The 15,562-nt window shown below is 38.3% G+C and overlaps 2 protein-coding genes across 2 annotated transcripts; one reads left to right on the plus strand and one right to left on the minus strand.

The window, feature by feature from the left end:
- Positions 1-261: 261 nt before the first annotated feature.
- Positions 262-2,164, minus strand: LOC149109786 (uncharacterized). The gene has a single exon (XM_089294890.1). It carries the CDS (start codon positions 2,097-2,099, stop codon positions 588-590), a length of 1,512 nt encoding a protein of 503 aa, XP_089151016.1. The 5' UTR covers positions 2,100-2,164; the 3' UTR covers positions 262-587.
- Positions 2,165-6,161: 3,997 nt separating this feature from the next.
- Positions 6,162-9,634, plus strand: LOC149109787 (uncharacterized). Its single transcript, XM_089294672.1, has one exon. It carries the CDS (start codon positions 6,162-6,164, stop codon positions 8,316-8,318), a length of 2,157 nt encoding a protein of 718 aa, XP_089150798.1. The 3' UTR covers positions 8,319-9,634.
- Positions 9,635-15,562: the final 5,928 nt, after the last annotated feature.

Consider the following 15,562-nt stretch of genomic DNA (forward strand, 5'->3'; position numbering starts at 1 on the left):
ACTTCTATTTTGAATTTGTAACTATTTACATCATTAGGATTTAGTGCCCAAATACTATACAAATTAATCAGATTTTACAAATTCAGACATGCACCAATCATTATAGCAGATTGTACATTAACTAATTTTATTTCATCTTTTGAGTTTAATAACTGAGCAAGAAAAGATGGTTGATAAGAAAGTTTTCATTTCTAATTGTCCCTTGTTTTGCTTAGAAATGACACCAAAAGAATAATTAACAACATCAACAAACAACAAAAGTGGTGTTGAATGAAACGTTTTTTTAATTTTTTTTCACTTCCTGCTTACAATTTCTCTTTCACATGACTTCAGGTCACACTTCTAACAGTACCTGCACATATATAACACTCTAATTTTATTCTCTCTATGCATCAGTAACCCTACAGGAATCTATAACGAATCAAAAAAATTTTTACTTTTTGTCTCAGGAATGAATGTATATCTTAACGGTCTTGAGTTACAAATGTGTGACCTGACATGTAGGTAGTAAATATATAAGATCAGAGTTTTGACTCTTCTCAAAAAAACAAACTTGGTGCTTTTTGCTACCATTTAAGATGATTTTGTTAGAAGACTAATTCATTAAGGGTATTGAGAAAATTGATTAAATCCAACAACAGTTGTCTTGAGTTCCATGGCTTGCTATTTAACTTTTCAAACCACTCCTTTAGTAGACTGTCAGCCTCAGCATTTCCGGTTAAGAGGTGCTGTTCAAAAACTGGTGATGAGCTTAATTCATACATAGGCTTATGAGAATCAGGGGAGAAAAAGAATTTGCCTCCTTGTTGAGATTTATATGTTGAACTTAAATTTGTCACATTTTCTATATAAAGAGTTCCTGGAAAGCAGCACGTAGAAACAGCAGCATCATAACTTGATTCATCATCAATAATCATGCATTGCCTCAAAATAAAAAAGATTTCTAACACTCGTACTGGAATCATCTTGTCAGTCCAATGTGTGTCCTCCTTGTAGTTCTTGAACATAAACAAGATTATGTTCTTTATGTGGTAAGACCTGACAAGCTTGTGACAGCATCTTTTGCATCCAAAGATTTTACTTAGTGCTGGAAGGAAAGCTGATAGAATGCATTTTGCCGTGCAGTACACTTTAATGCGCCCATCTCCTGGTGGGAGAGACTTAAAGTAAGAAAGCTCTTGCTGTGGGGCAGTGATTCTTGTTGTAATAGCTTGACGAGAAGCATCTGTGTTACCAAGAATTGCGAACAATTCTAGTGGTAACTTCTCCATGACGTCAGATATGTAACTAAACAACAAAGCTTGAATAGTGAGATAGTCTTTCAAATTTGGATGTGCGTCATCTGGAATGGACAGAGCCCCCTTAAAATCATCAGCGCCTATTGGTAAACACAGGCATATGTCAACGTCTACGTCTAAATCGAACTTGTCGTGCGTCAAATGCAGTGTTGAAGCTATACTAGAAGCACATGGTCTTTTTTCCTCAGTAGTGACTCGCGATCGATGCCACCCGGGTAACAGGCGAGAATCAAATGTGTTGATAAACAACTCCATAAATTTTGAACGCAGTGCAATATCGAGAAAATCAGTGGTCTCTGCATGAACCTCGCATTCAAACGGTAAGAGATCCACAACTGACGGGTCCTTCACGTAAATCCTAACTGCATCTTTTCTGACAACCGTTTGAAAGTATTCTCTGTTGGCAAAATACTCCATGATAACCAGGAAGTCAAATTCGTCTGGGGCCTCTATTTTCGTTTTCTCAGCCACACTTCCGGCTTGAACTAGTTGACATTTTTCGAAGCATTTGTAAGACTTTCCAAGCTCGTCTAGGCTATCTTGTAACATGGTTGTTATTTCATGCAGTATTTGGCAACTGTTTTGATTATTATGAATGTCCAGTTGGTTAGAAAAACTTTGGAGAAATGAATCAAACACCGGACCAACTGAAACTGGGATTTCGTGCATTGGAGAAGCTTTGATATTTGTTAGTCCTTCGGTGTTGTCTGTTAATTCCCATTTTTCATACGGCCAGGCAGGGATCCTCACTTTCAAGCAACCGCCCTCGTGTTGCAAAACAGGCTCCTTTTTTGACGCCATTTTCCAAACAAACCAAGGAGGAAAGAAACCGATCTTCGGTTTTGTTTCGACACGTCACGCAAATGTCCCCGATTACCAAGTGAGCGTTGCGTGACCGAGAGGTAAAGAAAAGCAGAAGTACAGAAGAAGTCACATTAGTCGTCGCCTCCAAACCAATTTTCACGCATTTAGTTTATTCAATTATGCATCGCTGAGCCCTCACCTATCGTTTATTAAAAAGAGGAACTATTAGCGTTTCAGTCTTCACCTGTATATATTTGTTGACATAGTCGTGTCAGTCGTGCCCGGAGGGGGGTACTTCCAGAAAAGTTGGGTAGGAGTGTGCGGCCCACTTCCCAAAACCCTGACCCTATTTATGACCAATTATTTCCCATTATTCTGGAAATTATGAAGGGCTTTTGTTGACGGTTTTATCGATAAAGATGAAAAGGTAGCTTCCTCTAAGAAACATACCCAGTTCAAGACTAGAGTGCTAAAACCATACCCTATTTATAATCAAAATGGCCAAAATCGATACCCTTACCCTATTTATCACCAAAACGGCTGAAAAAAGGCCTACCCTTTGGGGCCGCACATACCTTTTGGCCCATATAAGGGAGTACCCCCCCCCCCCCCCCTCGGGCAGTCGTGGAAGTATCAATCTGAAACGTGCATGCAAATGATGGCTGTTCATCTGTGGCTTCGAGCAGAGAAGAAACCCAACGAAAGACCGGTGTTTAGATAATTGCTAATTTCCCATTAAATTTTCCCTATAGTTATAAAACACTTTGAGCCAATTGCAAAAACTTGCTTTATATATTATTCTTATCCAATTTTCGCCGTTAAGTAACGGCTAAAATCGAATTTGCGACCACCTCTCGTAAGCGACCACCTCTCCTCAGCGACCAGTTTTCCAAAATATTAAACGTTTCCCAGTCAAATCTCTATCTTTGGAACCTCTTGCAAAAGACCACCTCTCGTGAACGACCGCGACCACTTTTAGAGCCAAAAGTTTGAAAATTTCTGTTGTTTTCAACCTCCCGTAAGCGACCACTTGACAAATAATAGAGCCAAAATTGGATAACAAGGTGTTGCAACAATAGCGCAATACTCGATAGTACAAGAGACTGATATTTCTCAATGGCAAGCACAGTATTGTTTCTCGAAATTGACTTTTGACATCAATAAAACATTTAAAACATTGGGTAAGTCTCTGCAGTAACATATGCTAATGAGGCAAAACTTTCACCCAATATGGTCTTAGCTCTCGTAAGCGACCACCTCCCGTAAGCGACCACCTTGGCTTGACACTTTGGGTGGTCGCTTACGGGAGGTTCGACTGTATATGCTTGAACAATTTTCTCCGTTAAGTAACGGCCAAAATTATATTAATAACCCATATCATATTACAGGTGACACTAGTATCTTTGCTATGATTTTGCACGGAACGAACATGTTGACGAATATCTCAACTTTGGGACAACGCACGCACCTTAAACTCGAGAACTGTCTTCTTTATTTATCGTTTATAATATCACAATTTCTTAACTTAATCCACGGAATGGTTTTTGATTTCATTTTTTATTGCGTGACAACGAACACACTGTATTATTATAAGTGACTTACATAATGAGTACCCTTCAGGTTTACCGCCAGAAGTGTTACCACGCATCATCGTGATTGGTGCCTTGGGCCGCTGTGGTTTAACCCGGTCAGAATAAAATAAGGCTTGTGGTCTGCGGACTGTGGACTACGGACTACGGACTGCGGACTGCGAGCAACGGACTGGGTATAAAAAACGGACTGACGTATAAAACGCGGACTAATTAAGCATTACGGACTGGGTATAAAACACGGACTCAGGTATAAAACGCGGACTGCGGACTAAATACCGCCTACCGACTGCTGAGTGGGTATAAAACATATTGACAACGACACATGGCACAACATAGCGCAACATAGCACAAAATAAAAATTTAACCGTTAGCCGTAAGAACCACTACCCCATTGAGACCCTCTTTAAAGAGTTTTTTCAAAATTTAAAGCTCCGTTTTCGTGACGGATTAGTGTGGACGGTAGATCTAACTCGACCAGGGAAATCACATTGTTATCGTGACGTCATTGTTTTTGAAAAGATCCATTTTCAAAACGTTTTTCGTCCACTCTTAAAGCTGCTAAAATGCTAAAGGTTCAAGAGCGTTTTCAAAAACCTCCGTTTTCGTGACGGGTTACTAGGGACAATAGACCTAACCGTAGAAATAAAGCTGCGTTTCAACCTCCGGCGTAGCGTCAGGACGGGGCCTCAGGCAGCGTCCACACTAAACTGGAGAAATTTGAAAACGCAGCTTTATTTCTACGGTTAAGCCTACTGTACACGCTAATCCGTCACGAAAATGGAGCTTTTCGAAAACGCTCTTGAGACCAGGGGAATTTGAAAACGCCGGCTTTTCGTTTTCGTCGAACTATTCGAGCCAGCTTCCTCAAACACAAATAATACAGAATGACCGGTGATTGTAGCGTTTTTAAAATTCCTCCGGCCAAGTGTGGACGGAAAACAGTTGATGCGTTTACGGTGTAAAATCTCCGTTTTCAAACTCCTCCAGTGTAGTGTGGGCGGAGCCTCAGACACAACTATGTCAGGTTATTTTCAAAATGAAACACAGAATTTAAAACACATATATCTTATCAGATGTTTTGTTGTGTAGTATCGCTTTATATTTTTACGAGTTGTGCCGTATCAGTTTGACGAGCCCGTAGGGCGAGTCACTGGAGTCAAAATACAAACAGCGAGTACAAATATAAAGCGATACTACACACCAAAACATCTAATAAGGGATTTATTATCCAACTGCTGTAATCAATAAATTTGTCAATGAAAGAGGGAGAGTGTGACAGTTTTGCAAGCGCGCCGAAGTACGGCTTATAATTCGGGATTCCTATAATTGGATACTATACCTTAAGCTTCGCCATTCGCACGTCAATTACATGAGCTTTAATGGCTTTCTTCTAAATGTTCCCTACAGTTTTTACAACTTATTGAAAACACTACTAGCCTGTTTGAGGCTCTCGGTCAGTGGGAACGATCGAAAAAACGGTCAAGCAACAAGCGGCCGTCTTTTTCTCTTCCAGACCCCGCTCGTCGCCCGCCCGCTTTTTCGATCGTCCCGGGCCCCTGGATCGTCCCCACTGACCGAGAGCCAAGAACAAGCTAAAACGACACTGACTTTTTCGCTCAAAGGAAGTTTCAAAAGACTTGTCAATCTCGAAACTTGTCATTGATACGATTAATCAGTACCGTGTGAGGCCGATTTGAAATTACGAGCATGATTTCTCCCTGAATATATAGTAGGCCACGTTCGATATATCATTATTCTAACATGGCTCCGAGGCTTTCAGGAGTTCTATATTTGGTGTACTGCTGTCTTCTTTGTATCCAAGTCTCATTTGGGAATTGAGGGACAAAAGAAACTTTAAAAATTTACAATTTTGACCCGAAAGCCTCGGAGCTATGTTAAAAAATTGATATATCGAACGTGGCCTATTGCGCTCCACTCGGTCCAATTACCATTACAAATAGGACCATCGTGTTATCAAAGGGATCATCATACATAATTGATAAGCTTTAGACTTGAGCGGACACTAGACAACAGATCTTTTTTCGCTGAAATAGAAACTCTAGAATAAACACATTAGGTCAAAACAAAAGACTCTGCTCGGTCGGGGTCCTGTTGAAACTGCTCCTTCTATCAAATATCAACTGTGCGAAGACCATCTTTTCCGAGCAAAGTCTTCCTGGCCTTAAACTTTATTTCCCAGTTATTCAAAAAGTAGGCTGCAGTGCACTCTCTTGTGTACAAATTCTGCTCTGAAAACTGAACACTAATTACTCGATGTCGGACTTAAAATTTGCAGGTGTTCGGGAAATGATTATATGGGTGCTATGGAAATATGCGTAAGAAACAAAATAATTCTCAGTAAAAAAAAAAACAACTCATCATTGAATTAAAAATTCATAGCTTACACAACCCTGATATAGCTTCCCCAACTATATAAAAGGTTTTTTCAAGGTAATTTCGTTGTACAATGTTTCCTTTCCTTTTTGTGCTTTACTGCCTTTGCCAGGCAACAGGAGGTCTGTCCCAGTCGCCTACAGACAAAGTTGAGTCCGCGAATTTGGATCTGTTTGGCAAACTCATGGTACGATGCAACTGGAAATGTGTTGTTGTTGATTCTGTGGACTTCGTACCAAAAATGAAGGCACTTGTCAGCAACCACAGGATTGTGTCGCTACACCTTACGCTGAGGAAATACGTCGGTGACAGTTGTCTAAACCAAACGGAGTTTTTGAGGTCATCAAGACTTGCGAAGGCTTGGATATGGTCCACAATCAGCACTCGTGTGAAAAACGTATTTTACCTACCTGATAGCGATGACTCGTCAGGAATCTTGTTCAGCAAATCAGTCGAGGGACAAATAGAAGGTAAAGTTGCATGCACCTTTAATCTTTCCACGGATCAACCACACTCGTCCTTAAATGATGTAATTGCAAAAGTTCTGATGGAAGAAGTTGAAGAATCAGACGAAGTCCGTGGGCAGTTTGGAGCGGCCTTGTGCTACAAGGAGAGAGAACTGACTGGTTTATATGCGTGTCTAACTATTGATAAGAGCGCCAAAGACACAACTGGCACGCCACCACCAAGTAGAACCCTAGAGTGGCCAGTTCGAGTTAAGCCGGGTTTTATTATCTTAATGTTAGTTTTTTCTATACTGTTCTTCCCTGCGGTACTTTGCTTATTTTCTCCGACATGTGTTAGTACTCAAAATCCAGCAGAGGATTTGATTGTTCTTGATGGACCGAGTCATACAAGCATTCGAGGTTGGATAGCAAATACTGTGTCGATACTGTCTTTGAAGCTAGGTATTGGTACGTTTTTTCTCATTTTGATTGTTAGTTGGATTGTGATTTTAAGTTTACTGTTAGTATTGCATTTTTCATCCGTATATCCAGATCTTGATATACATGCAGAGGAATTCACACTTAAAACTGTTTATGTGCTGTTAATTTTGTGTACGTTGTGGAGTACACGGGGTTTTTGCAGGGTATTTTTGACCCGCTTGTCCTTCCTAGATCAGCCGTGCTTTGTTTGTGATTATGTTAAAAAGGAGAAGACTTTTCATCGCGCTTTAGGACTGGAGGAAGAGATTAAGCAGCATTTACAGGTACAACCAATGATCATAAGAAAATGTGGTAAATTTTTTGTGTGTTTTTTTCAAAGAGTTCTGGCTAAATTAGAATGCAGATGGCAAGCTGTCAAAGTTATCGGCCGGTTTTTTTTACTTGTATTTGTATTGGTGATTTCGCTGATTTTATGTCTCGTTTTATATCTTGTTTTAGTCTTCTACGCGTGTCCCATGACATCCATTTTTGATTTTTATGCCCAGTTATTTATCAAAATCAGTGAAACCAAATGCATGACGATTACACGTATTTTTTTATTGTCGTTTTTCCTCATTTTTCCGTGTGGGACTGCAGTGAGTCTCTTGCTGTTGATGTCAGCCTCTGTATTCGTCAAAGCCAGCACAATAATTCTGAGTACTGAAAATATCGCGTCTTTTACGCTAATTGTCCTCGGTATATCTTACTGCTCGCGTTGCTATAATTCTTTTACCAGCAAATATGACGATCTCGCAGCAAAACTATACAGCTTTTTAAAAAAAGGAGTGCAGGCGAACAATCAACTTGCCCTTTACCTTAAGCATAACAAAAAGAAAGCGATTCCTAAAGACCTTTTTGATAATCTGTGCCAAGAAAATATGCCCCTCGGAGGAAACATCTGCAAATTGTTGTTCAGAATTTTTGTAATCTGTGCTTTTTTCTCATTGGTTTATAAAATTGTCACAGGAACACCGGGTGTTCCCGAAAGAATTCGAATAACGACAACGTTTTTGGTCGCTGTTAGCCCAATGATTGTAGAAATCGTGGTGCTAAAGAAAAGCGATAAGATGGAAGAGCTAAAGCAGGAAGAAATAGATGAAAAGATACGGATTAAAGTGGATGACTATATTGAAGCAACCCGCCCAAATCAACATGGGCTGCATGATGAAAGAGAAGGTGGGCGTTTAGCCGCGGATAGCCGTATCGGCATAAGGAGCGGGAGAATAGAAACGCCAACAACAGCTTTGCCGTCCGGCCACGATTCAGGTACCGCTCGAGGTGCTCAGTTCGTTACCTCAATTTAAGACTATGACGAGAAAAAGACTCTTAATGGACAGCTAGCTGAATTTATAACAATTCAGCACTCAGCTGGCTTAAATTACCTGCAAGAAACAGTTTAATTATTTTAAAAGCTTCTTTTTGATCTAAATTTCTAAATTTTAATTTTTAGCTACACAGGACTAATTTCATTTTCGTTGAATATTGTCCTTCAATAGCATTTTACTTTACATTTGTATGTAAGCTTTACGTGAAATATTTTTCTTATCCCTGATTTTATAGTAGTTTCAGGCCTCGCCTGAACTTTTGCCAGTTGTTATAACTTTATTTTGTTTTGTTTTACTCCACATCCTTTTATCTTGTTATATAGTAAAACTAGTTGTAGTCTTATTAATTACGTTTGTAGCTTTTATTACTATTTTGTATTTTAAACATTTAAGATATACTTTAGACTTTTATTTTTTAGAGGACCTTCTTGAAAACCACGTCTGGGTGATTGGAGCCTCCTCTTAAAATATTAAAATGTATTATTATTACATTTTAATATAGCTAACGTTAACGCTAAAAAATACTGAGCAACCCTGTAGAACTTACAGTACAGGAAAGGCTGACTTAGCTGAAGTAATGATTGAATGTAATTGTATTCTGTTTGTATGGGCTCGTTACGTAGCAGATGTTCTGATTTGTAGTTGTCAATGCAAGGAGACAGATCTAAGTCCAAAATGGGATCGATTTGGTTTTCTTTATTGCAAATCTAGTTATCAAGGTTTTCAACCTTACTAAACCAAATGTAACCTATTGTATTTTCCCTTATGAAATTATGTGTTTAATTTAGCCCCTGAAAATACTTTTAGATCACTTTTTGTTGCTCGGTATATATTGAAGCTGATGGTATCGATTCATATTTCTTGTATACATTTGTTTTTGGTGCAACCTCGTTTATAGTTTTTGGCAAGTTTGTAAGCTGTGCAGGGGCAGATCTAGGGAGAGGGTGCAGGGGGTGGGCACCTTCCCCACCCCCCAGAGATGAAGCCTTCTTCGTCATCGCTTTTAAAATTTGTTTACCTCAACTGTCAGTTACACCATCCCTTAGTGGTGCTCCCCTCCTAAGAAAAATCCTGGATCCGCCCCTGCTGTGTACAATGACACTGTATTCTTTGTAATTCTCAGTGGTAGTTGAATTGCAAAAAAATTTGTATTTCGAGTCGCTGAGTACAAATTAAGTTGTTGTTGTAGTTAAATTATTGAGGCACGATATTTTTCCTTGTTGTAAACTCAGGGGTTTAAGTTTTCCCTCATATTCTTGTTATTTAGGTCTGATTTTATGCAATAAAATGATCTTTGTAATATACATTGCTCTCATTGTTTCATTGTGAATAAAAAAGTTTGAAATAATCGTTAATGTCTTGCCTTTTACTATTTACCTGGTGGAATGAAAATTGTTGAAAGTCCAAAACCTACCGTATAAACTATGATGAAATTTTCGCAGTTGATTTGTAGGGGTAAATCGTGTTTAGAGTCAAAGTTAAAAATCTGTGAGACAGATTAGGAGCTATTTGTGAAATAGTTTGCGAAAAAAACACTGCCTTTCAGATTTTTATTTTTCTTTGCATGAATGCTTAATAAATCAGTGCCAATTTCTAATTCCTGAAATTTTCATGTAGGTCATACGGGTGATTTTGAGAAAAATATCATTAAACCTACTAGTGCCCAGTCTCTCCTGAGATACTCGTCCATTCATTTTGGCCATTTTTTACATACATACATACATATACTTTATTTAACTTCGAATTTACAGAGTAGCTTGTTAGCTAATATCTTCGAGAGAAATAAATAGTAGAAAGAAAAAGTAATTAGATAAAATAAAATGAAATACAATTACAATTCTATATCATTTATACACTATATATATTTACACTGTGGAAAGGCCTCATATTTAAGGATCTTTTGCTTGAATTGAAGAAAATCAGATGTCCTGTAAGTGTCCGGGAGAGAGTTCCATATTTTACTAGCTAAGTATGAAAAAGAGTGCAGACCATAAGTAGTTGTTTTTGCTTTGGGAAGGTCCAGAATATAATTACCACGCAGATTATAGGATGAGGTATGTACAGTTAACATATCCCTTAAATGAACTGGATAATAAGTAAAAAACAGACCCTTATATAATATAATCATGAAATTCTGTAGGCGTCTAATAAATAGCGATTTTAAGTTAACTTTGCTGAGTAAAATGGCATATGGACAACTGTAGTCTTGTAGTAAAAACCTAAGAATAAGCTTGTTTTTTTTTTTGACATTTAAATTGTTCAAGTTTCACCTAGAATGGTAAAGACTTAAGCAAACAGTAAATAGAGAAAGGAAGAACATCTTGGAACATTTTTCAGGAGAGTTAAAAGTTGGGCTGTTATAATCGATCAAAACTGTAGTAAGCCACCTTTAAAAAAAACTTGCGCCACTTTGTCATTCAATCAGAATTGAAACCAAAACCAATCGTGCTTCGCTCGCGCACGTTTTCCCGCGCTTCACCTCAGCTTCATGTATTTACTTGGGTTTTGATTGTTAGTGTCTTTTGTGATTAGCCAGAGTGACTGCTTTGGTTTTGGTTTTACGATTCTTAGTTGAAACCCGCTTTATAAAACTAACACTGGACTCTAATTGTCAGTCCTCAGTTGCAGTTGTAAGTGGGCGGTGCAACTGTGTATTAAACAGTGGGGACTGTTCAGAGAAAACACTTTGCTTAGATTTTGCTTGAAGCGTTTTGGACCTGTGTAGAGAGCCGTAGCCGCCAGAAAAAATATGGCCGAGGCAATATTCGTGGTTAATTCTTTTCCCAGGTATAAGGGTGTTTATAATTACTGTAAACAACAAAAGAGAAAAAAATGACTGAGGCAACTGAGTGCCTCGGTTTGCCTGTTACTAGCTACACCTCTGGTCTAAATGAGAATTTTTTTATTTAATTGCTACTTACACCGCTTACAATACAATATTAATGTAGTTACTTACACTACTCACAAAAAAAAAAAACTTATTACTTACGCCACTTACGATATAACACTTACTCTATACAATACGCATACTCACGCTACTAACAATACCAATACTTACACTGCTTACAATACAGCATAATTAGATTACTTGCGCTACTTACAATTCTAGCACAGCAAGATCATACCAGTTTGCTCCTGTCAGTGATGTAAATTCGGAATTGCGAATTAAAGAAAATATGCATGGTATATATGCGCCTCGTTTCTTTTCCTTTCATTTTTATTTTTGTTTTCAGGGGACTAGGGTCAAGCTGTCAAGAGATTACAAAAGAAGCAACAGAGGCTCCTACTTTTTTAAAACGATTGTAGTTGTATTTTTTTTTTCCATTTCATAGGTATGTTTTAAATACAGAAAGAAACATTTAGTTTTGGAGAACATTTTTTCTGTCTACATAGCCAAATGTAATATTTAGCATTTAAGCAGCAGAAGTTAATTTGGAGTTTATGTTCACAGCTATCCGGCCTTAGACCCAGTGCTGTATCAGACTCTATGGGTGTCTCTTTGGCAATGACTTGGCAAGACTGTAGCCATACTTAAAAATTGGTCCAAAAATATTGAGTGTTTAGGCAAGCCCAAAATAAATGTGCAAGTTTTTCTGTTTCTCTTTCGCAGAAAGTGCATTTCTCGCTATCGACGAGACCAATTTTTTTTTCAAGAAGTTGTTTGTTGATATTCTTCTATGAAGAAATTTAGAATTGAAAGTTATAAGTTTTGTGCTCTTTGAACATTGAAAAGCCATTTTGTTGTGAGAGTGACGTCTTCCTGCCACTTTTGTTGACTTTGGTCGGGTGGTCTAAATGAGAATTGCGAAGCAGCCAAGCTGAGTTTGACATTTTACTATCGAGTTATATACGTACGCGGGAGGCTGCTAGCACGAGAGAAGTGTAAGAGTGGCGCGATTCGATAGCCGAGTGCGACTCTAGCTTCTTGAGTGCTTAGCAAACCTCCCAAGTGCATATATAACTCGATGGTTGCACACTGCACGCTTACCATTTCTTTTATAACATTGAGACTTTTGAGATAGTATGTATTGAATATCGTCCGGCTTACATGAAGTCAAAAGCGCGATAAACTGCGCGATAAACCGCGCGAAAATGTTCATTCAAAGATATGACAAAGCGACACGTCAAAGTTTTCCTTGGATCGCCGCGAGTTTATAGTTTGCATTTTCTCGATCTCGGGTAAATAAACAACTTCAAACTGCTCCTTAACCTAAATATCAAGCTGACAAATGCAAATGCAATGAGATATTTTTATTGTTAGTTACAAAGGTAACTTGATACTTTTGTTTTTCACAAGGAGTAAATTCAATTAGAGGTCACGAATCGTCGCTTCTAGTTCTTGGGACATGTTTTAGAGGAGACGAGACTATTTACATTTGAAACAGTTCTAACGTTTACAATAGTAAGTGCAGGTAACGATTGTTTTGTTCTTGTTGCATGCAAATATAACGAGATATTTTTATTTTTTAGTTACAAAGGGTAATTTGACACTCTTGTTTTTCACAAGGGAGTAAATTCAATTAGAGCTGACGAATCGTCACCACTCTTTCCCACGAGATGTTTGCTATCTTCAGTTACAAATGGTAACTTAACACTTTTGTTTTTTTATATGGGAGTAAATTCAATTAGAGCTGACAAGTTATCGGCTATTGTTCCCAGGATATTTAACAAAAAAAGCTTTCATTCCTGGACGGTTTTTATGTCTCTGCAGTAGCAGTTTATTTTTATTTGATGGGCATTTTATGACATTCTTTTCAGTCCGATATTTTTAAAGGTAAAAAGTATCAAAACTGCTTAAATGTTCTTTGAGGACTGCGTGGCACCAAGTTAAAGTGCAATTTAATTAAATCAGACTTTCAATGTGTCAGAGAGGCTTTTTTTCTCTTTCTTTCTATTTTCGGTGAAGTAGTGTTTTTGTGTTGTTTTGTGTAAAAAGGGTTAACTTAGGACTCGTATAAAATGGGAAAAGGTCTCTTAACTTGAGTATTTTTGAGCAAAAATTCCTCTTGGGAGCTGGAAGGGCTATGTGATCGGTGAGTGAGGGAGTTAAGCATGTGCACGTGTCACACCAATCACAGTGTGGGTTGTATCAAAGAACGAATCAAAGAAAAAATAAGATGGTATCTACATTAATCTGGAGATGTGTCAGATTACTGTAGTTTGTTCAGTCAAACATTTTATGGCTTACCATTTAGCTATCTTACCACTACCGATGTAACATCGTATGTACATCACAAATTCCCAGTTTCTTTCTTGCTGTACATCGCAACCCAAAAAACTTGTCAAATTAACCAAATCATTACTGTAAACAGCTCGATGAATGCTCCCATCTCCGAGACTTCAGAAAAAAAAAAAAAACTCTTGCACGCCTTGCGTGCCTATGTTTAGTGCAGAGCGCACTATTGGGAAGGTTTAGGAGGCTGATGTTCTCTGGGAAATTAACGCCATAAGGTGTGAACTTTAGTATTTGATTAATTAATTAATTCGACTTAATCAATTAGCCTTGCGGGGAGGGGAGTTCGGTGGGGTAGGTACCCGACTGCATTACGCAAAACCTGTCATATTTACGTTGCTTCTTTAGAAACATGACAAAAATATATATATGGTTTTTCAAATCTCCTGCTATCCTTGTGGGTGCCATTCTCTTAAGAACAAAAACAATTTGCTCCAAACGCATGCGCAGATTGGTTCGCGTCAAAGTCGACGATATGTTACGTGAAAAATACATTTCATTTGGGACTACCTGCGAACGTTGAGTGCTTTCCCTTGTGGTAGAACATTACATGTAAGACGCATGCGTTCTAGCATTGCTAGTGTGATAAACTCCGTTCTCGAGTTCAAATGCACGCTTTTTTTTAATTTTTTGTAAATGAGTGATATCACACTCTCGTTTTGGCTGGGGATAGTTCCTTGTTTATCCTTGAATTGGAAATTTGCGTTTTGAATAAAACAAAATCGTTCCTCTTCGACTTTTCAGCAGATATTTAACTTTTATTTTCCATTTATCTCCAGCAGTGAGTAAAACAAATACACATCTTTCTTATATTTTCTTGGAACAAAGGTACCTTGTGGCACACATTGGCGAGGAAAACAAAAGTATCAAGTTACAAACGTTGGCGTGTAAAGTACAGTTGTCACATTTGCTGCCATGACTTTCAAAACCGTCTTGACAAACGGTAATTGTAAGTTATTTTTAGACCTTGAAAGAAAACACAAACATGAAACATACACACCGCTGAGATTGTCTTATCAAGTTTTTGTCCGCTCATATTCCGTTCATATTAGTAGACTACCAAGGGACAGAACGGCATGGGTGAGGACCTATGTGACTACTGTATCAGAGCCGTAAATTACACTCTGCACTATCTGAGATTGTCTCGTTATAAATTGAAGAGTTGCGCGTCTAAGGCTGAACTTGAACACATGAATGGCTTTCTTTCTTTCGTTATTTGGTAAAATAAGCTTAAATGAACTGAAGACTGAGGCTCAAAGGAAATTGTCAGAAATGTAAGCTTATATTTGCGCACGATCGATGCAGTCGCTCCTTCCAGCGGCTGTTTCTTCAAATTTCAAGAGTTCAATTCACGAGCGAACGAGTCGAGCGATCGAACAAAACTGAAACCAGGAACTTAAGTTAAATAATTCATCAGAGGCTACCAATATTTGGTCAAACTTCCTTTATTAAAGCTCAGAAAAAAACTATTATCTTTAAAGTTTTTGGAACAGAAGGATTTCGCATGCAAGATTTATAACAGAAATTTGTTAAAACTCTCATGTACAAGTTTTGCTCCCCGCCCGAAAGCATTTAAATGACTTTCGACGCCAGAAAAGTATTACAACGAAAGCTTGTGCTGAATTTTATTGTCGCCGAATCGCTGAAAAATTCTCTCTAAAATACCCGCTATGCATAACTAACCTCGAAAGGTTGATACAGACCAGTTTGTTGTTTTTTTGGTCCGTCTCCGAGTGCCGAGTGCGTTTGTTCAACCAGCTGATTCAACTCCTCGCTTAAATTAGCAAATCTCTTAGGTCGAGGCCCGTCGATAAACTTGAGCACGAAATTTCGTAGCTCAAAGGAATAATCTTCCTCATATCCGGAAGAATGATTGAATTATGGTTTAAGAAGTGTCAACATCAATGAAAAAAATTGCCAAGAAAAAGTACAAATAAACAAACTGACGTGAGCGTGCAACCCACGGGCAAATGGATCGAGCGTGTTAGCC

Source organism: Orbicella faveolata, unplaced genomic scaffold (assembly GCF_042242905.1).
Source record: "Orbicella faveolata isolate gen_17 unplaced genomic scaffold, um_ofav_v1 contig_25, whole genome shotgun sequence".
NCBI classification, from domain to species: Eukaryota; Metazoa; Cnidaria; class Anthozoa; order Scleractinia; family Merulinidae; genus Orbicella; species Orbicella faveolata.

Bases quoted from the DNA above. Each gene is read 5' to 3' on its own strand.
- LOC149109786 (XM_089294890.1), bottom strand. From the start codon at position 2,099: ATGGCGTCAAAAAAGGAGCCTGTTTTGCAACACGAGGGCGGTTGCTTG.
- LOC149109787 (XM_089294672.1), top strand. From the start codon at position 6,162: ATGTTTCCTTTCCTTTTTGTGCTTTACTGCCTTTGCCAGGCAACAGGA.